General features: G+C 41.3%; 1 protein-coding gene across 1 annotated transcript; it reads right to left on the bottom strand.

Annotated features, from left to right (window-relative positions):
* Positions 1-812: 812 nt before the first annotated feature.
* On the bottom strand, positions 813-16,663 carry LOC135703158 (alkaline phosphatase 4-like). The gene is made up of 3 exons (XM_065224264.1): positions 16,316-16,663; positions 2,170-3,306; positions 813-2,109 (listed from the first exon to the last, which is right to left on the bottom strand). The coding sequence occupies exons 1-3, from the start codon at positions 16,431-16,433 to the stop codon at positions 1,664-1,666; spliced, it is 1,701 nt and encodes a 566-aa protein (XP_065080336.1). The 5' UTR covers positions 16,434-16,663; the 3' UTR covers positions 813-1,663.
* Between the last annotated feature and the right edge of the window lie 6,472 nt (positions 16,664-23,135).

Below are 23,135 nucleotides of genomic sequence, written 5' to 3'. Positions count from 1 at the left end.
ATTAGAACCAAAGTCCATCATACGACACATCAAAATACATCACATTCAAAAACAAGATCAATGAGTGCCAAACTGAGTATCCAGAACCTCATTGGTCGAATTCAGCCATGATACGGGTACTCCCGAAGCAGTAACCAGTTCCTAACTAGGTTCAAAATACATCCTGTTTCATTAGAATATACATTAGAATGCTTTAAAAAAACTCGATAAAACTTGCAATTTTAATTGGAAAACGAGTGTCTTTGATCACATTGGCCGCATCTGGATATGTTTCGGGTGCCCTCGAGAAAGTACCTGACGAGGAAAAAGAAGACTTCAAATTACATAGGAATTCTAAAACAAGATCCTGATCGAAATAGTACATATCGACAGTCTCAAAACTCATTGGTCACATCTGGATCCACCCCCAAGGGAGACGCCAGTTTTAAACTACAGCCAACACACATCATGCGAGACATAAAATTTTATGAAAACTCTAATACATGCTCAATCCTGATCACATTAAGAACCCAGGACAACATTGGCCAACAACTGGACATGGTCCAAATATCACGTAGGAAGTAGCTTAAAAGTTGACCAGTTAGAATTCCTAAATTTGACCAAAAATAGTTGTTTTACGATCTTTGCGTACGGAATGTTGCCTCTATCTAGTTTTTGCCATTTTCCATTCAATTGTCAAATTGGCGTCAAAGCAAGCGGAACAGCGAATCAAAATTTTGCTCGCACAAAAGCGAAATCAAAATTATTCCCACGCACATTGATTGCGTCAGAAATTTTATTGCGTTATAATGAACGATGAAATATACTATATATATCAAGGTGGATTTCAAGCAGCTCCCAGGTTTAGAGTTTACACGGCTACAGGAAAAAGAAAGGTTCAAGATAAGTTTAAGCAGAAAAAGTTGTCAATGTTTCCAAAAAAATACTTGATTTGTTGCTTTTTTTTAAGAAACACAGTTATTCCGTGCTGTTTTGGCTAGACCTCGCTTCCTGTTACTACGAGAAAATGGCTCATGAACGGAATACCGCCAACAACGTGCAAGTCGTAACCAAGGACAAAAACCCTCCAAACTGCACCGAATTGTAAAATATTGGGCAATCGTTAAGTGGAACCTCCGCAAAACTCAGAAAACAGTTGAAAATGAGAAACAGTTCAAAGCAAATTGACGTTCAGTATCAAATAAAGTTGACACAACAACGGTACAAAATCTGATGGAAGGTGTGAAACATAAAGCCCGACAGTTCGCATTTGGAAAATCGGAAGCCTAATCAAATAGTTGTCCTGCATTTTGTAGTCATTTAACTTCGAAAATCAATGAAATTTGACAATTTATACAATAACATAATCGGTGTGCACTTAATAGTGATTGCCCAATTTTTAACCGTTCCACCCTTTATAGGTTCAAATGGAATATAATTGTGGCATTTTTCGCCATTATATGGGCAATTCAATAAGCCGCCTCTTTGAATATGCCAAACTTACGTCGATTAAACTGTCATGCGATGTTGGGTGCAAGTTTAGAAGCGATATTATGGCGGGTACTTGTGCGGGCTTTCTCTGAACAACTTCAACGCTCGAATAGGTTTAACAATATTCTCGCTGTATATATGTACTTTAGAGATTACGAATTAACTTACAACTAGTTAATTGGCTAACTTTTGATTAGAAAAGGTAGCACAGTTTGGCTACCACTAAAAATACAATACTGATCAACAGTGGGGAAGTTGCACGCTTGGCAGTTTCGGCCCCGGACGAAACCCACTGTTTGTATGCGCATCCTTCGTTCATCCGCTTGGCCGGCCCCATGCATCCGGCATAGCTCATTACATAGGCAATGTAATTCTGCTCGAAGGTTCCCCGCACTAGATTAGAGCCAGGACCCGTGGCAAACACAGCCACATCTTCTCCACCATGGGTCTCATCACCCAGGTAGAACGCAGACAGGTGACGATAGTCGATGGCAGACCGGTTCATGGTCTCCACCGGGATCCACGTACCCAGATGGGACGGCTCATTGGAACTATCGTTGATACGATGCGTTTGGAAGCCAGGCCCATTCGCGTAGGTGATGGTCTCGTAGGGTAATTTATCCGGACGATTCGCAAATCCTGCATGGAGGAAATTTCATTAGAACATCGATTAATTCAGATTTATCAAACGGGCCTTACCTAGGATGTCGTTTCCCCTGTTCGGATAGCCATTGAAGGTCATCGAATGTGAATGATCAGCCGTGACCATGATTAGCGTATCGTCCAAATCAACCATTCCCAGCGTTCTCTCCACCGCCCTATCAAGTTCAACCACCTCCCTCAACGCCAAATGAGCATGGTTCTGATGATGCCCATGATCGATCCTTCCTCCCTCGACCATCAGCACAAATCCATTCGAGTGTTTCCGCTTCAACACCCTGATTGCCTTCTCGGTCATATCCGCAAGCGAAGGCTCCCCTCCTTCACTCGTATCCCGTACCTGCTCGTACGACATGTGCGTATCTGCAAACAATCCCATTAAGTAGTCAAGATCATCTACCTCGGCATTCATCAACTGCGCAGTGTTCCACGCATAGGTCGCCGCCGTCCCATTTTTACTATCCAACCATTCCTTTACCAGATTGCGACCATCTTGCCTCACGCAAGTCTTCTCCATAGATCCGTTGAACCTGAACGAACTCTTCAGATGATCAGGAATAGCCGCCCCGAACGCTGTCCTACCTCCTCCCATGATCACATTCAGCTTACTTCCCGGAGCATCCTCCACTAACTGCCTCGCTATATCCTTCGTTTTACTCCTCAAATGCGCCGGAATCTTCGATTCACATTCCCAATCCCTGTTGAACGAATGTGCAAACGTTGCCGCAGGCGTTGCGTGCGTAACCCTCGTCGTAGTTACGATTCCAGTCCGCTTTCCAACCGCCTGCGCCCATTCCATAATATTCGACACACTCGCCGCAACCTCATTCGTCTCCGTTGCCGAGTAATCTACCCCTATGAACCCGTACTTCGTTTTCACCCCGGTAAACATCGCCGTTGCCGTACCGGCCGAATCCGGTACCTGCCGGTCCGTATTGTACGTCTTCGAGAAGCCCGTATTCTCGAAGTGATCGAAGCTCAGCACCTCTTCCTCCCCGGATCGCCCCGCCAGCTGTCCCTTGAAGATCCGCCCGGTGCTGAGCGAAGCAATTCCCATTCCATCGCCGACGAAGATGATCACGTTCCGCGCAACGCCTGCACCACCCTTCGAATTCGATTTGTACTGGAGAATCCGCTTCAGATAGGATTCGGCCTGCTGCCGCCAGAAGATGGCATCTGCAAGGGAAGGGAGAATGATAGGCTGTTAACTGCTAATTGATTATTGAAATTGCACTATCATCGCAGTAAAATCCCCAGCGGGGAAATTTTCATTTTTTATTGCTATCGCTTGGAATCCCCATTCTTTGTACTGGGGAACACTACGCTTTTGAATTTGAATGATAGTAATTTGCCCGACTGCGAGAATGAGAGTCAACAATATTTGCTTATAAATTGAGCAGCGCGCTGCTGGAGGATTCACGTGTCGATCAACACACGATAGGTTTTTCGTCATGGGATGACGCGAACGATCATTATTGGGTGAGACGTCATTTGGCTTATCGTTTGTTGTCACAGAGAGCATTCGTTTTAAATGATGTACTAAACGCGTTAGATGCTGCCTCAAATCAGAAAGGGATCAAAGGTGTTGGACTTGAAAATTGATAAAGCCTTGAAAATAATCAAAGTTCGACCATGGCGCTGTTCATAAACTACGTACTTTAGGGGGGGGGGTCTGGCCAGTGTCTACGGTTCATACAAATTTCTAAACATGTGTATGGACGATTATCTATGCGGAGTGAAGGTCTAAAACCTCTAAAGGTCGATCAACGTAGTTTATGAACCCATGTGTTCAGTACCGAAACTTTGCTGTAAAGTTAGGATGATTGTTTAAAGCATTTTGGTATAATTTTTGTATCATTCGAGAAAAATGATCGATCAAAGTTTTACATTCCACGGTTAGTTTTTTACTGGGTCCGACTAACTTCACTTACTAATGCGAGCAGACCCCGGAGTTGTTATGATATGTGAATAGATGGTACTACAGTTATGACCCGATCTTGTCAACCTCCTTTATGAAAATCATCTATAATGTTGTAAGAAGCCTATGCGTTTTTTTTTTCAGTGGTCTTATTACATCAAAGTATACCGTAAACATCAATCTTGAAGAGGAATGAGAAAAATTGGAATTACGGTTATGCGACATTATTGAACTTGTACTTGTATCATTTTGACAATCTTATATGTATGCTCTGTGGCATCAAGATGGCATCTTACATCCTGTTATGATCAATTTGTATAATCACAACGTAAAGGCAACAATCAATACGAAACTAACGATTTTAAATTGGCTCATTACTTGACTAGCCCATTGGTCCCAAGTACATCTATAAGCATACTCCATTCTCGTATTAGAATCTGTTAAAGTGTGTGTTTGTTTTGATTCACCATTTGACAGACTTTAATGAGGGGTTCATGGTTTTTCCTACGCTTCGAGGGGTGCTTCAATTAGCTTGGGACCGAAGGCTTGGTACTTGCTGAGTCAAAAGATTGTGCATGGTAAAGGCCTCGCACAATTAATTCGTTTAGGATCCGATCTGGCAGATCTGAGTGTTCTGGGTTATCTGTCAAATTTGCCGGGTCGGATCCAAACCGGATCAATTGTGCGTGGGCTTTCCGTTCCAATTCTATGTGAGTACAAATTTATAATAAAGTACATCGCAACATATTCCACGAATCATGAGGATGGTCAGTTAAAAATAAAACCCATATTGATCCACCTACAGGTGGCAACCCGACTTGAAAGGAATAACCAAATCATAATGCAGCTATTCTTGAAGATGGCTGGAGGGACATCCGTTCCGGGTAGTATTGCCAAAAATCAATACGAAACTAACGATTTTAAATTGGCTCACTACTTGACTAGCCTATTGGTCCCAAGCAAATCGATTAACGTACCCCATTCTAGTCGAAATTCCAGTACTACACTATGTTTGTTTTGATTCGCTATGGAAGGTTGACAGATAAAATGCATCGATTAGCTTGGGACCGAAGATAGTACCAGAGCTGAGCCAAAAAGTTGAGATCGTTTCTTCAGGACCTTCTAGTCTTAGAGTTACCTCTATGGTATTGCTGCAGCGGCACTAGGTTTGACGGCGAATGCAAACTGTTAGTAGAGGAGAAGAATACAGCAAGCGTGAGAATGCTGCAACAACGCACGAGATAGAATGTGGAGCGATACATACAAGCGCGAGAAGACCGAGATCACGTGGCGATGGGAAATCTGTACCGCGCAAATGACACACGGAAGTTCTACGAGAAGCTAAATAGTTCGCGCAAAGGCTACGTTCCGTAAGCCGATATGTGCAAGGACTTGGACGGTAACCTTCTTACGAACGAGTGTGAGGTGATTGATAGGTGCAACCAGTACTATGACGATAACCTGAACGGTGATGCAGCAGAAAACGAAGGTGGCACGGCAACATACCTTGGAGCACACGCAGAAGACGACAGGCTACCGGCCCCAGATCTTCAAGAAGTTGAGGAGGAGATCGGTCGGCTGAAGAACAACAAAGCAACTGGTGTAAATCAACTACAAAGTGAGCTATTAAAATACGGTGGTTAAGTACTGGCTAGAGCGCTGCATTGGGTAATTGCCAAGATTTGGGAGGAGGAGATATTACCGGAGGAGTGGATGGAAAGTGTCGGTCTACCGCGCGATCACACTGCTGAGCGTCGCCTACAAGGTACTCTCCCAAATTCTATGCCGCCGCCTGTCACAATTTGCAAGAGAGTTCGTGGGGCAATACCAGGCGGGATTCATGGGTGCCCGCGCTACCACGGGCCAAATTTTCACAATTCGGCAGGTTCAGCTGAAATACCGCGAATACAAGGTGCCCACAGATCATTTGTTCATCGATTTCCAATGGCATCGACAAAATCGATCGAGATCAGCTATGGCAGATTATGCACGAGTACGGATTTCCGGATAAACGCGATTGGTCAAGGTGACGATGGATCGAGTGATAAGTGTTGTTTGAGTATCGGGGACACTCTCGCGTTCTTTTGAATCTCGAAGGGGGTTACGGCCGAGGGGGCGACACATCTAAATCTCAATTCTAGATGCTCAAAAAATCTCACACTAGCGAATCAACCTTCGAAAAATCATCTTTCATTTCTCGCATCTACTTGCATCGTGTTTCATCTTTTTGCAGGAAATCTTCAAAATCGACATAAATCTGTCTTCTATTTACTCACCGTGCACGCTAGCCACATCAAAACACAATCTTTTTTGCATCGTAGATAGAGTCGCCCCCCTCGTTTACGGCAAGGTAATGGATTTTCGTGTCTGCTATGCAACATCGCGTTAGAAGGTGTGATCAGAAGAGCAGGGATAGACGTGACTGGCACGATTTTCAGGAAGTCCACCCAGTCCAGTTCGCCGATGACATCAACATCATGGCACGGAACTTTGAGATGATGGCGGAAACGTACATCAGACTGAAAGCTGAAGCTAGGCGGATTGGACTTGCCATCAACGCATCGAAGATAAAATACATGAGAGGAAGAGGTTCTAGGAAAGACAATGTTAGCCTCCCACCCCGAGTTCAGATTGACAGTAACGAACTCATGGTGGTGATATGTTTCTGAGCTGGCGGCAATAGATTAAAGGTTGTACTCGAAAAAAATGCAACGGTTTATTTTGTGTATAACTTTTTATTGCATAGGTAAAAATTGATGAAATTTTGAGTAAAACTAGCTTAGAGTAGTTGAAGATGCTAATTTCAAATAACAGACTGTAGTGGTAATTTTTATACGATAGATGGAGTAGATGAAAGCATAGAGTTGATAGTTCCGTTAGAGTACGGCAGTGTGAAGATTGTATATAGATATTAGAATAGCGAACTAGGACAACTTTTAAGGAAGGTACAAATCGGTTTTTTCATCTCTCTTTACCAAACTCCCCCTTTGGAGAGGGATGGTGAGGGGTGTCCCCCCCTTTCATCTCTTTTTGCCAGTGGTGGCGGGGGGGACACCCCTCACCATCCCTCTCCAAAGGGGGAGTTTGGTAAAGAGAGATGAAAAAACCGATTTGTACCTTCCTTAAAAGTTGTCCTAGTGCGCTATTCTAATATCTATATACAATCTTCACACTGCCGTACTCTAACGGAACTATCAACTCTATGCTTTTATCTACTCCATCTATCGTATAAAAATTACCACTACAGTTTGTTATTTGAAAATAGCATCTTCAACTATGTAAATCGTTGACTTCACGTAGAAGTAATACTATAAACATATAGTCAAAGTAGTTTAGAATGAAAATCTCGTCACAATCTGTCAAGGTGTTATCGAGATCCGGGACGGGACGGGACTTGACAATTCAGCTTCTCACTCTTCTTAATGTTTTTGTTGAATGCCCGTCGAAAATTAGTGCATGGTGTTTGACGGAGTTGACCAATGATACCAGAATTACAGAATGATTTTTCTATTTTAATTTTAATTTGATTCGGAGTTTCTACGGCAGTTTAGCACCTTGTCATTTTTGCTTAACACAATATACAAACAAGAATATCCATCGCTTAAAGCACGCCGTGGACCCTATTTTCCAACTTTACTTTCGCAAATATGAACAATTAACATCGCCATTGACGTCAACATTGATTCCGGCATCACTGCCAGTCAGATTGATGTGATCCCTCTGTCCTTTTTATTGCTACTGTCAAATCGACCAATCAGCAACTGGCTCGGATTTGACAGCAACCCGCTACCCGATTGTTAAGTCCCGTCCCAGATCGAGATGGCTTCCAAGCAAGAAGTGCTTCGACAAAAAATTATGTGTGCGGTCGTGGAAAATCCAGACCAGTCCCACAGGTGGATCGTGAAACAGTTTGAAATCGACAATTCGACCGTGTTCCGTGTGGTAAAATCATTCAAAGAGACCCAGACGACCCAGCGGCGAGCTGGCAGCGGAAGAAAAGCGAAGACGACCGACCCGTGAACGCAAGGAAGGCGAGGGATTACTTCAAGCGCAATCCGAACGTTTCAATTCGGGACGTGGCCAAGAAGGTCAATTCTTCCGTCTGGTTCGTCCACCGGACTTCATGTCTTCAAGGTAAGGAAGGCGCCTTACCGAACCGATAAACAGAATATGGTGGCCAAATTCTACGCCAGGAAGGTGTACCGCGAGTGGTTGGTGCAGTTGAAATACATCGTAATGGACGACTAGACGTACATCAAAGCGGACGCCAAGCAGATCCCCGACCTGGCCTCGGCAAGCCTCGCTTGGATGTTTCGGAGAAGTTCCGGAAGAAGAAGGTTGACAAATTTAGCTTGAGCTTGCTTTAGCTTGATTGACCGCCCACGGTTGCTACTCTGTTACTGCCAGATCAGCTGTAATTACACAGAGAACCAATAGACGATGCTTGGGACTAGCAATCATCCTCAATGTGTAAAAACTGGTGATCTTAAATTAGGCAATACCAGCGCCGGCCGCGCCCGAACACAGGTCAAGAAAGGAATGGGAAGGATTGTGTTGACATGACACTCGCTTTGATGGAAGCCGTGAACACCTCTGCACTTCCACGAGGAATCACTGGGATGTTGGATAAGAGGGTTGGGTTTGCAGCAGGGTTCGTTTTGGTAAACGATAAGCTGAATTGATGTCCTAACGATCATATAACGCGAAGGAGCTTGGGGCTAAGCCCACGGTCTTTTGCTCAGTAAGCAAAAACGTTTGCCACTAGGCAGACGAGCACCTTTTTAATCAAAGAAATATGGAGAAGAATCAAGAAGTATGGAATCCTATGTCGCTTGAAAAACGATTTAACTATTGGTAGTAAAATACAGTTATACAAATCAATCATCTCCCCTCATCTAGACTTTTGCCCTTCCATTTTATTTTTGGCCAATGAAACACAAATATCGAGATTACAGCGTTTGCAGAATAAAGTAATGCGTTTGATTTTAAGATGTAATAGATTCACTTCCTCAACTTTTATGCTGGACGCTTTGCAATGGCTGTCAGTGAAGCAAAGAATTGTGTTTTTGACTATGGTGTTCATTTTTAAAGTAGTTAACGGTTTGCTGCCTCGATATTTGTGTGATCGGATTGAAAGAGGAAGTGATTTTCATAGATATAACACTAGAAACGCGGATGAAGTAAGAACACCACATCTTTTGAAAAATGCTTCACAAAATTCATTATTTTTCAAAGGTATAAATGTTTTCAATTCGATGCCTAGACACATCAAGCGTGCAACTACACTTACAGAATTCAAGAGACGCTGCATTTCACATGTAAAAGCTGTTTATTGAGCAGTTAAATTTTTATGAATGGATAAATCATGTATCTTGACAAAGTTATCTCTAACGGATTATTTTGTATGGAGACTGTCATATAGACATTTTAGTAATTGGTGTAGCATATACAAAAAACTACATTGTTTGCCTCGATGGTGATGATGGATTTTTAGTTTTTTGATTTTGTAGTAGTAATAGTAAAAATAGCTTTGAGTAGTCTACGATGGTTTGAGCCTCGCGCGCGGAATACAGGTATAAATGACTAATACGTGGAAATTGTGGCAAAAGCCTTGAATTAGTAAAGGGTTGGCTGGAAGTCGTTTCCTTGGATATAGTCCTGGCACTGCGGAAGCTTAAACGTGTAAATCCCAGGTCACGTGTAAATGGAAGTATTGTCGAGGACTATACTTGGACTTTTGATAACTAGTTACACCTTTGAATGTTTTTGGTTGATGCCTATAGCATATTTAACAGGACATTTATATCTGTAATTGTAACCAGCTCGATTTTGTTTGCAAACCTGGTTAAAATGTTTATATTTAATTATCTTAAAGATAACTCGTCCAGCTCAAACCTTTGTAGGGGTAAGAGGTGGGACCATCATCATCATCATCATCATCACCGAGTTGCTGTTATTACCATGTAGTCATATTAACCAATAAAACGATTGACGAATCTTGAATGTGGATGGGCCTGAGATTAGACTCATGATGTTCTGCTCAGTAAGCAAAAACGGTTGCTCTAAGGCCACCGAGCCCCTCATATCACATAATACCGTTGCTCAAATTTGTGTATCCATTCAAACCCGGAACCAACGACAACAACGAGTTTCGCAAAATACACGATACACAAGCGATTTTACCATAAATCTCTTTGATATGTAAGGACCTGGGACCGCGTTTTTCTGCTCAGTTAGCAGGCCACTGTAACCGACGATCTTTCAAATCCGAAAACTAATTAAGTTCCACTTTCACGCGACGTTCAATGACAGGGTCCTATCCAGGATTATATCTGAAAAATCCAAATCTGGCCAACGCCCACCCTAAACTTAAACCTGGTCTAATCAACCTGAAATGACTAACGAATGGAAGACTTTGACTACCCAGCCATGCAATAGTCTCATTCCGTGCCTTATGGCAACTTGATGATTCTATTGCGCTCATCTTTTGGCACCACCCAGGGGAGACATGGTCCTGTACCCAATGCTTAACTTATCTCCATTCCACTCAGCTACTCGCAATTTCTTGTGATATAGTGGGCGGAATATTATTATATGAGACAATTCAATGCAGACGTCTTTCCAAATTTGGCAGATCGACAGGTAATCGGTGAGTTACCACGATAGTTGCTATTCAACAGCTCGACAACGTCCCATCGTCAACGCCTGCTATGAGAATTTCCCATTGCAGACGCCAACGAAATGACGTCATCGAGCTATCGATCAACTACCCTGGTTATCGCCTGGTACCTTATAGCACGATGCTAGGAGGCGAACCGGAAGAATCGATGAGCTACCTCTCCCCCCGGAAGAAGAAGGTTGACAAATTTGCCAAGAAGTACTTAGTGTGGCAGGCGATCTGTGGATGCGGCAAATTCAGCAAGCCGTTAATAGCGATCGGCATCATCAACGGCCAAATATATAAAGAAGAATGCCTCCAGAAGCACCTGCTGTCCACGAAGGTGACACTCTGTTTTGACCGGATCTGGCATCGTGCCATTACGTGAAACCGGTGATGGAGTGATACGAAACCAACGATGTTGATTTTGTGCCGAAGGAGGCAAATCCGCTTAACTCGCCAGAACTTCGCCCAATAGAAAAATTCTAGGCGATTATGAAGGGTAAGCTCCGGAAAACAGGGAAGGTCTTCAAAAGCGACAAGGATTTGAAGAAAGAGTGGATGAAAGTGTGTAAGAAAGATGGCGCAAGCGTTGCACAGGATTTGATGGGTAGCGCTAAGTCCAAGGTGCGGGCATTTAGCCTAGGAGAGGAGGTTGAATAAACTAATTTTACAAAATGATAGCTCATATGTGTTTATTTATTTGGAATTTTTGGTGATCATTTTTGTCAGTTGCTTTTTTTTTCGAGTACAGTTTTTATACGCTACAAACAATTGCCTCACTTCCACAAGATCACTATTTTATGTTTACCGATAGTCTCAGTTATGTCGAGGCTATTCGCTCCATGAGGCCGGTAAAGTACTCCTCGTATTTTCTCATGAAATACGAGAGCTTCAAAGTGCTTTATTGCAACTCATGAACCGGGGACCAACGGCTTTACTTCCCACCGGCGCCGCTGTGAGTAATCGGTTCAAATCCATTAATTTTAGATATAAGACATTCACAACGTATAACGTAAACGATAACTTGGCTCTGTAAAGTATATCCGATTGAGCCTGTACAAATAAAGTAAATAACACACCAAAATGACCGGCTTCACATTGTTCGATTGAATTTTGGTCGACGTAGACCATATGTCAGACCGGTCTCATACGGAACTCTCTTTTGTAAAAACACCCATACTCATTTTAGAATAGTTTGAAAATGGAGAGTAGAATTTCACTCATTTTCGATGTAGCTCAATTTTGTCATAAAAATTTATTAGAACTATTTCTCATATCTCGCGTCACTTTTCAAATGTGTAACGTTCTCCGTGTTATGCTAAGCTGACGGCTTAAGCGCCACCTTGCAAAGAAGGAACGTCAACTCGTTCTTAATTACCCGGCAAGAAACTTCCCTTCTCAGGGCAGGTCACTCAGATATTGACACAAACGAACTAACTTATTTTGACCCAAACGTCTAAAGGCAACCAATCAGATAAGGATACTTAAATTTAAAAACACCAATTTCAACTGCGAAAATGATATCATTCTTTAAAATCAACTAAGGGGAAATATGCAATAATTATTTTAAGCCAAACCAATCTAACAAATATAAACATATACAAATAACGTGACGCAAAATATATGAGGAGTAACTAATCTTAACTAGAAGTAATTTTTATTTTATTCTATTCAATTGGACGAATCCAGAATTTACTAAACATAAATTTATCGAGCTAGCGATTTATTAATAATAATAAATTCTGACGTCACGTTTCTAGTTCATGTGTGTTAGCATAGCCATTCAATATCAAATCAAACTAATGTGAGCAGTTTTCGGACTGATCTGACCTGGTTCCTTCAGCGTATCCGGTCCCTCGTCGGATGTCCCGCGACGTTCTAGTACGCGAACTAAAACAGCATCAGTTGGTCACCGAAAGCTTACGCGCCAAGATGACTCGCGCGTGGGCAAGTAAGGGGTATAGGCGTTCCCAAGCGTAGTGGAGTGATGAGCTGTAGTAGCGGTACGCAGTTCACGCCTCACGACTTGGCGACACGAGTCGTTCCAACAAAGGCTACCAATTGCACAATAGCAGTGGTAATGCGTCGTAACCGAACGGTTGTGCTACGAGAAAGTGCGCAGTAGCAGTAACGGGTGGGCGTAATTGCCGTCTGACCAACAGCCAGCATAAGACGGAAGATCCTAGTCCTAGCTGCTTGAAACAGTCCGCTCCAGTTTCGACGATATTTGCCGATTCTAGCACTAGCCAATACAAGCCGATACAAGCCGCCCGCGTTGACTGGGCAAGGAGGGCCTGAATTTCTAATTTCACATATTTCACAATATATATTCAATATTCTATTTTGATCAAAATATGATCCTGTACTCGGCAAATTAAAAAAATTCGGGTTTAGATGTTGCGCAGTAAATTTCAATATATTGTCTTCAACTTAAATCCGCATTTAATAACTTCTGATAACTTCAAAGCACTCCACTCAAATGATTCGATAGACGCGGAGCAGCTTGGGTTGTGCCTAACAACTACTGCGTAATTTCTTCCTATTTGCAGATTCGAGAGAATAAACGAAGTCGTACAAGGTGTTAAGCATAATAGCCAAAATCTATTGAATTCTCTACGACGCAACGGTTTTAAATTTTAAAAATTGTATCTTAACTGCCGTGACAAAAACTAGGTGGCGTCTACAAAAGGTGGATGTCTAAGATAGCATACAAACTGACAGCATGCTCTGAAAATTCAGTAGTACGACGTACGATTAATAGAAAACGAACAAACGGGTAAACATTAATGGCGGTAAGCTCCAACTCGGATTAACTTTTAATACCGTCCCTGTTTGGATGATCTGCGAAGTGTTTGCATAGCATCGTGTTGAATAACTCTGATGTCGACATCAAAGCAGCCGGACATTCTTGATCGGGATTTAATCCGAGGATAATACCGATTGGAGCTACTGGAATACTTATAGATCAAATCTACATTGATCGATTCTCTTCATCGAATCTTTCTTTCGTTAATAACTTGGCTGCATTCATATTTCGGGCAGATTTTTCTACATAGTCTGTTAAAAGAAAGTATTATAAGCGTATTGGACGATAAAACAGCTGAACATGTTTCGGAGCCGAAAAAAATTATCAATTTAGATTGATCAATTTGAAAAATGACGCGAGATATTTTAGAACTTCATGTCTACGAAAATAAGTGAAACCCTGCATGGATACAAATAATACTGAGTTTCATTCACTCGGGTAGATGGTTGAGCGAACGACAAAAAAAAAAGATGAATATAACATCGACAGATGCATACCATCGGCTGAGTAATGTTACGTAGTACAATGTACTCATAATTTGCTTACAAATTTACATCCATGGACGCAGCATTGTGTTTGTTTTTTAGCAATATCATCAGAATAAATTACATTGATCAATTTACATTTTTCGCTGAGTATGAAAAGATAATTTTGAGCTAAAAAAACTAGACGTAGAGTTGGTTTGACATGCTATCTAATATGAAGCTTTAGTGTGATAATTGATTAGGTAGAAAATGATCTATCCCCTCTTAGGGGGATAGCTCCGTTAGAGTACGGCAGTATGAAAATTGAATAGAAGTAGAAAATGAGTGAAGGGCCATTAATGCGATAGTACAAAGTCCAACGCACACCTTTTGCCTAACCCGTACGATGTACGCAGATTTGAAGTATGTATTCAAATCTACAGGCAAAAAGTGTGCGCCCGCCTTTGCTCATTACTGTCTGCGGCTGTGGTATAGTTCTAGCGACGTTTCATCACTACTTAAAGCCCCACGTTGCGTGAGCATTTCCAGTCGGTGGTGTGTTATAATGCAATAATTCTTCTTTACCCAAATATTGTATTGCTCCTCTCGTCCAACCAACTCTAAAAATAGCAAACTTCGCGTATGAAGTAACATAAAAACACTTTGAATGTAACTAGACATAGCATAATGAAAACAGGGCATCAGCGTCTACCAGCATGACATTTCAGCAGCAACTGAAATTCGTGCTAGTTGACGAGTGCCCTAGCGCTAGCAAATAAGCTTTAGGAAAACTATTTGGGAGCGAATAGTTCTCCAATCAAAGTTCAGAATAGGAAAAGCATGACAATTACCATTGCCAGCCACGCCCATCTTCTCCGTTACGGGGAAAGGAAGGATATTGTTGATGTAGCATCTACTTAACGGGAGGCCAGCGACTCACCGAAAGTTGGATAGTTTGGTAGGAGATGGGTCAGGATTCGCTTAAGCAGGCGATGCGATCATAGTAATTGTTTTGTTCTAGAGGAGCTTGGGAGTAAACCCACGATCTTCTGCTCAGTAAGCAAAAGCGGCAGCCGCCAAGGTAGCCGAGCTCCTAAATTTAAATTCCAATCTTGTTTAAAATAAAATTAAACAAACAAAAAGGAACCGTCTCATCGGAATGATCCAATTTACTCCAGCCATGTGTGATAAAAACACTGATGCTCTTTGGGGACTTCGATAGTCGTGGAGATTAATTCGCAACACTCGCTGACACGAAACTATTCAAAACTCCCAGCCGTTAACAAATATGTCATGCTCCGAGGTTGAAAAGTTCGTTAGTCGACGAAAAATATGTTTTAATGTGTTGAATTTCACGTCTGTTATGACTCAATTTTATGTCAAAATTGACGATCGTATATGTCAGTCTCAAAGCATCTAAAATTACATTTTTTTTTTTTGTAAGGGTATAGTGACTAGAATATAATATAAAACTATGTTATATTTAACGAGAAAGGCGCTTAATCAAGTTCTTTTACAGCAAAAAATATGTTTTCTGGTCATATCTCCGAAACCAGAACTTGTAGCACTCAAATCGGTTCGGCCAACGCTGAGAACAGTGGGTGAATGACAAACACACTATTATTTTTGTAATCATCTGGAATGTCTAAGAAAGAACTCAAATGAAACTAACTTAAAAAAATTCATACACACTTAGAAATACCTAATCTTACACGTGACGGAATCCATAAAAGATGAGACGTAAACAAACATTTCATGTAAAATTAAGTGCTCCGAGACTGCAAAGTGCGAAAGTACGCTTGATTGAATTGATTTTCTCGTTTCTTTCAACTGATTATTATGTCATTTGGACGGCTTGCATGTGTCGGCCACAGGGCACCCAGGGCACGGTCATCTACATGACTTTTTGGTAATGTGTCTACCAAGCAAAACACAAAATTTTCCATTGTTTTCCAACTACTCAAAAAAACGTTATTCGAACACAGACTGTTACATCATTATCATTACTGCGTCGAAATGATTACGGAGCGCAAACCGTTCCTCTTCAATTGAACTAAGCCCATTTAAGTGTAATGAGATGCACATATTCGGTCCCGAATATTAGCATTGTTTGCCTCCCACCGAACACGCGCGCTCGCTACCTTTCCAGTTCTGGGGTGAAACGAATTCCGTTTATTTAAAAATGCACGAGCTGAAAATCTCGGGAAATCCCACTTGCGAAAACAAAACACTCTTATTAGCGCTGAATCGCAAACAAATCAATCAACCGATCAAACATGATGCGAGGGAAACACAGAATCCATCACCAGTCCAACATGGGAATAAATGCCACTCACCATCACTGTTGGGCGATCTGAATACGGCCCCGATCACTCCACCGATATCACAGATTAAAACGCACAAAAGCCCACTTAGCACTAATCGGGCGCTATTCTTCGCTAGTGAAGGTCGCATATTTTTTGGCAACCTTTGTATAGAGGAAAAAAAAAGAGCAAATTGATTTGATCTAACTTCAACTTCACACTTCTTCCCCGGACGATATTTCTGGCTAATCACTGGCAGCCCGTCGTCACTGATCCATTTCCGATGCCCGAATGTCGATCCCGAAGCGCCAGGCAGAATCCTTTAGCACCTTTGAGGGCGTTTGCGAACTACTACTGACCTTCGCTCTGGAACACGGCTGCTTAAATACTGAACAAAACTGTGAATGCGAATTGTCTGACACTGACAAACTGTGTAGTGTACTAAAACAGCACCAGCACTCCTCCAAGCTCCTAGCCTTCCCCGGGTAGGAGATCAGTGGAGAGAGTGCAAGCAGAAATTGGTGTATTAGTTAGATGAGTTCCAGCTGAGCGGCGCTGAGATTGATAGATAACAGAGCGCGAACCGACGAGAGAACCACTTGAGAATTATCAAAATCGTAAAACGTGAGCTATCACACTTTTCGAAAGAATGTCAATAGATTCCACATTGTATTTAGTATGGATTGTATGGAAGTATGAAAGTGTATTGTTATGTTGGAATAGGTACACTGTCCGTCGGTACTCATTCAAAACATGTGAGGGGAGGAAGGGACAAATTGATAACGATCGTGCATAACTGGAACCTGCACCCGTTTACAGTTGGACCGAGCAGCGTGGCAGCTTGATATGCATATCAATAAAAATTAATGGTTTAACAACAGGTTGAGCGGTTTCCACGCCGACCTAGAGTAGTGCACTCGGTTAGTGGGAGTTCGTAGCATGGGTGGAGAGGGAAAGCGAACAAGTGCCGGGAGAACAATGAGCTGTATGTTGTTTGTAGCCGAAGCCGAGCAGCATGTGCCTGACTCCAGTTGAGCAGCTGATCGAGCGGTGATCGCCCGAGGGCAGACAATAGGTAAGGGTTGATGCATATATTATGTCACCCTCTAAGGGGGGAGGGGGGGTCTAAGATTTTGCGACAAGCAATGCATTAGGTATAGGAAAAACGTCACGATAGGGGGGGGAGGGGGTAATTTTTTGCTCGCTTTAGTGTGACATAATTAATGCATGGGCCCTAAGAATTAAGTACATAGTTGAACTGGGTAGTTTAGTGGTGGAACGAGTGCGTAGCCGATAAGACAGGGTTGCCGGTTTCTTCTTCTTTCCCGCATTTCAAGCTTATTGCTTATCGCATATTAGCTTATTGCGTGACCTCAACTTTGTGTTCTAGATGCACTTCCACTGTTATTAATTGAGAGCTTTCGATGCCCGTACCATTTTAGCATTAGTATAATTGTGTGGCAAGTACTATCATACTCTATGCCCAAGGACGTCGAGAAATTTTGTAGCTTTCGCACTATTAGTAGCCTAGCCTGTAAAGGCACGGTATAACCAAGCTGGATGTAAATTCAAGCATTTGGTTAGCATGGAAAGTTCTCAATTAGTAACTTTGGAAGTGCTTCAAAACCAGTAAATTGATAGCATGCATAAGCTCGTGTAAGTGTGTTAGAGCCAGAAAGAAGAGTTAAGTGGAAAATAGGTCGAACATGAAAATGAAAACCTGATTTTCCCATATATTTGAGCACACCCGAGCAGAGAATGAAAAAAAAGTGAAAACATATATGATTTTCTGATATGATTGTTCATGATAATTCTGTGGTCGAGTTAACGTCAATCAGAGCTTAAATGAGATCTAAATAATGTATGAATATGATCAAATCTAAAATATTCACAAATCTTGGCATAACTGATAACTACTCAACAAATAATTATCAGACTCTACATATCGAACCATCAACTCATGGACCGGAGACCAACGGCTTTACTTCCCTTGCGAAGGAAGGCGTGATCAGAGATTTTATCCCTCAGAAACTCCCGGCGGGACTGACTGGGATTGACCCCAGGCCTTTTGAGGTGAGAAGCAATCACGCTCACCACTACACCACCCACCACTATGTTATCGGTGTTTTCAGGTATGGCTTGATCAAGTACGATACCTGCTTGCATTCAATTTACCATTGTATGAATGGCCACGAACTTGGAGGGTGGACCCGTAAGCAAAAACACTTACGCGTGATCCACGGGAGCAAGAAGAATCTCATTGCAATGATAAAAATGTTCCAACCAGATATAGAACAAGCCAGCAGACGAGGGGATATCCCAATGAGTGGGGAGAAGAGCCCACCTTCAATTCACGAAATGTTAACAACAGGGAGTTGGCAATTCCACTCTCCCCATCCAAATCACTTCAATCAGGCCCATCCCTACTCAATGAATGTATATGTTTATATGAAGAAGAATATTATAATACCCATGACCTATCTACCCATGAATGCAAAGTAAGCAAAAACGATCCATTTATCTTGTGTGAAATTTCTCTGTTCATAATTGAAAATCATCTATCGAACCGTTCCAGACAAAAAAACATTATTTTAAAGCGACTTAATTTACTAACACACTTAATTTTGCAAGGCAAAACTAGGCGCATAAACTCATGCATGAGATTTGAGTTTATAAGTTTTTCCGAACACTGCCAGTGACGATGAGACTCATCAAGAAGAGGTGTCCAACAAAAACTAATAAAGAGAGGCAAAAGACAAAGGAATTAAATTATTATACTAGGCATTTGCAGAAACACATAAATTGAAGGCATATAGCAGATATCGCGAGTTCATAACACGTCTCTGATTTTAGGAACACAGGGTTGTCTTCCAAAAGTCACTCTCTGGCGGTGTCATTATTTGTACAACCAACCAAACTGCGTGATCGATGTCATCGGAACCGTTTCCACACCGGCAGATGTTGCTGTTGCTAGCGAGTAGTGACAGGACATAAGTCTACTCATCACGCGAATGAAGTCTCGACTTAAGCCCAAGGCTTTAAACCATGCTCTCGAATAATCTAATGTAATCACAGTCCAAGATTTCCCGTCTCCAGTGTTGCTAAAATTCTGCCATTATACATCTTGAAAAATTTTCAAAATAGCATCCTTGATAGTTTTCAAAAACTGATAGCATGGAAATGGTATTTCTAATCGAAATGTAGTCTGAGACAAAGTTTTATAGAAAAGTTATGTCTGTGGCGCCAATTAATCATATCGTCTGGGCATTTTCCACAGATATGGCGCTGTTCCGCAGGTAGGAAGCGATGCCATGTATTTTGATGACACTCGATTTATGATTTCCCTTTCACAGATTACAAAATAGAGTACCCGTCACTACAAAACATGTCTGGTACCTTCGAATCGGGACTTCGAATATTAATCTAAATGCATATATAGAGGTATCAGACATGTTTTGCATTGCACTGTTCTCTGTGAACAATTAACCACTGGCGTGCACAGGAATCTTGTTACGGAGGGGCAATTTTTTTCTATGGTGCATTTAATCTGGGGATGTGGAGTACTCCAAAGTACGTGGTAGATGGTGCTGTCGTCCTCCCACTTTTTCCCTACTGTTCAATTTAGCTAATTTCATTTATTTTTTGCTCCGGTGGTGGTTCATCTTCTTTACATTACATTGTGCAACGACATAATCATGTAATTTTGAATACGGTTACTTGTATACTGGCAATTTTTCGCACCTTCCACCAAGTGTTTTTCCAGCACAGGATTGTAGTTAGCCACCAACTGGGTGGCACACTTTCCGCTCCTTCCGAATGTTCACGAAGTGGTCGGCTACCTTTGCAAAGTATGCGCACAATATCGATGAAATGTTCCATTATATAGCGATTTTGTAGCCGCTTTGCCTTACTAGCAGCAATCATAGCTGTTTTTTGGTGGTCCAGTTATTCGTCGATAGCCTTCCTGGTTTTGAAATTCTTCTACGCTTCCAACATGGGTATCACTGCGATTGTGTTTGCCCAGCAGCTCGGTCGATTTCTTCCAAATTTCTGAACCCTGTAGGAATTGTTGTAATAATGTTTTGCGTCATGCTCTTCTTTACAGGTTAAAAATACAAATCAAAGATAATATATTCTTCAAGGTACTGGTATCATCTCTTATTCAGTTACCTTTCTGAAATTTTGTGCAGTACATTTTTGTATATTTTGAAGGCATTGTTACAATTTTTTACTTTTTCAAGTAAGTATTTTTGTAAGCCCTTATATGCTGTTATAGTCACTTTACTGTTACCGTTGCGAGTACGTTGAACTTGGTCATTCTCAGCGAAAATTTTATTTTTTTTTTTCAAATTTTGATCTAAATTTTAAGGCTAATAGGATCATTAAAAGGTTTTAAAAATATATAACGATTGGACCAAAGGCGCACAAAACTATTTTGATAAACGAGTACAAGATTGTTAACGGAATGACGACTTGTGCGAAGGATTGAGCCTGTCAACCACGGTAACAAATGATGAAATTTTCAGAGAAGATTCTTAGAAAAATTCTTAGTAAGACAACAATCGACCAAGGTTCAATGGCAAACTTATACCTAATTTTCAATTAGGGTCTCCAAAAGCTGTCAAAAGCTGTACAGTTGCGAAAAAGTCTATCCTCAGAATTCCTTAGGTTCTTTTAGAAATTTTTAGAACTCTCCGAAGAGTACTTTTTTTTTACAGCGGCGCCGGTGGTGTAGTGGTATGCGTGATTTCCTCTCACCCCAGCAGGCCTGGGTTCAATCTCAGTTGGCGCCACCGGGATGTTCTGAGGCATAACATCTCTGATCACGCCTTCCTTCGGAAGGGAAGTAAAGCCGTTGGTCCCCGGTTCATAAGTTGATGGGTCGATAGGTAGGGTCCAGGTGTGGGAGCTTCCTCCCTGGCGTCGGTAGCATTGGTGCTAAGCACGGAAAACAAGATCGACGGAAAACAAACCAAAAAAAAAAAAAAAAGAGCTCTTTTGAAATTCTTCTTAGAAGTCCACTGGAATTATATTTACAATTATTCATGATTTTTTTCTCAGAACGCCTTGGAACTGAAATTCCTTTAGAGTTTCAGAAATTATTCCCGGAATGAGCTAGAAATTATCCTCGGAATTCGCTTGAAATTTTGCTAAAAATCCCTTTGGAAGTTCACCCAAAATTTGATTTTCTCGGTATTCTTTTCTAAATTATCTTGGAACTATCTGCAGGATGCGCAAGAAATTATCCGCAGAATTTTATTTGAAATCTCTCCAGAAATATTTTGGAACTGTCCTAAGAATTCAATATCCTTGAGGTTCTTCTCGGAATATTCTAGAACTTTTTTTTTCTCAGAACACCTTGGAAATGAAATTCCCCTAATGTTTCAGAAGAATTTCCTTTATATTCTCCAGAAATTCTTCCCAAAATGAACTTGAAACTATCTCCGAAATTTCCTTGAAATTTTCCCCAATATCCCTTTGGAATTTCATTCAAAATTTTATTCTCTCGATGTCATTTTCGAAATTATCTTGCAAGTATCTGCAGGATTCTCTAGAAATTATTCACAGAATTTTTATGGAATCATTCCCAGAAATCTTTTCTTTTGGAACTTCTCTTCAGCATTCAATACCCTTGAGGTTCTTCTCGGAAGTCAAGTTAAGTTGTCCGTCCATTCACCAAAACATTATAGTTTTTCTACCAGAAATGTTCATTAAAGCTTGCCCCTCCATTCACCAGAACTGTGCAATTTTTACATCAGGAATTTTCAATTCAGCGAGCCCCTTCATGCAGCAGATTGAAACTTACACCAGAGATTTTCAATACAAACTTTCCCCCAGAAAATTTAACACCAGAAAATTGTACCCCAGAAAATTTAACACCAGGAAATTTCAATTGACCAAAACGATGAATTGTTCTCCAATCTTCTGATTGGTGCAGATTTCCTTTTTCCATTTTCCACCAGACATTTTCAATATAGCTTGCTTCTCCTATCATCAGAATGTTGCAGGTTTTCATCCAAATAAAACTTCCCCTATTTTCAGATATTTCAGCATAAATTTCCAGTAAAGCAGCTTCCCTCCAATCATAAAAATGGAGCAAATTTTACACCAGAAATTATAATTAAAGTTTGTTCCTCTATTAAGCAAAAGGATGCAAATTTGAGACCAAACATTTTCCGAAAAGCTTGCCCATCCGTTTACCAGAACGGTGCAGATTTTCCTCCAGAAGTTTTCAATATAGCTTAATTTAAATAAAGCTTGTGCCTTAATTTACCAGACCAGTGCAAGTTTTCCACCACAAATTTTCTGTTAATTTCATTTATCAGAGCGATACAAATTTTGCACCAGAAATTTTCAATACAGCATTCTCCTCCATTCACCAGAATGGTGCACCAAAAATTGTCAGTGAAGTTTGTTTTACCATGCACTTTTGTGGTGCAATTCTCAGGCACCAGAATGGTGCAAATTTTCCACCATAAATTTTCAATGAAGCTTGCATTTATCAGAACAATGCAAATTATGCACCTGAAAAATGAATAAACCTTGCTTCTACATTCACCACAGTATTGCGAACGTTCCACAAGAAATATTCAGTTAAATGTGCACTTCCAAATTTTTAGCGTGATTCATTTTTTTTTTTCCACCAGGGTTATTCATTATGATTAGTCCCTCTATGATTGACCATTACACCAGATATTCAATAAAAAGCCGTCTCTTTGATTTACCACCACGAAGGTGAATTTTTTCATCCTTAAATTGGTAGACGAGCCTAACGATGCCGACATTCACGTACTTTCCATGAACAAGCTGTTTTATGATCAACTAGTCACGCACGTGGAGCAATTCCCGGATC

This window comes from Ochlerotatus camptorhynchus, unplaced genomic scaffold (genome assembly GCF_037179485.1).
Source record: "Ochlerotatus camptorhynchus isolate MF236.1 unplaced genomic scaffold, CSIRO-AGI_Acam_v1.1 ptg000209l, whole genome shotgun sequence".
In the NCBI taxonomy this organism is placed as follows: Eukaryota; Metazoa; Arthropoda; class Insecta; order Diptera; family Culicidae; genus Ochlerotatus; species Ochlerotatus camptorhynchus.
Note: the sequence above shows the minus strand (reverse complement) of the source record. Positions and strands in the feature narration are given on the sequence as shown.

Bases quoted from the DNA above. Each gene is read 5' to 3' on its own strand.
- LOC135703158 (XM_065224264.1), bottom strand. From the start codon at position 16,433: ATGCGACCTTCACTAGCGAAGAATAGCGCCCGATTAGTGCTAAGTGGG. The intron at 3,307-16,315 runs GTGAGTGGCATT...CTTCCCTTGCAG, and splicing joins CAGATCGCCCAACAGTGATG to ATGCCATCTTCTGGCGGCAG. The intron at 2,110-2,169 runs GTAAGGCCCGTT...TCCTCCATGCAG, and splicing joins CAGGGGAAACGACATCCTAG to GATTTGCGAATCGTCCGGAT.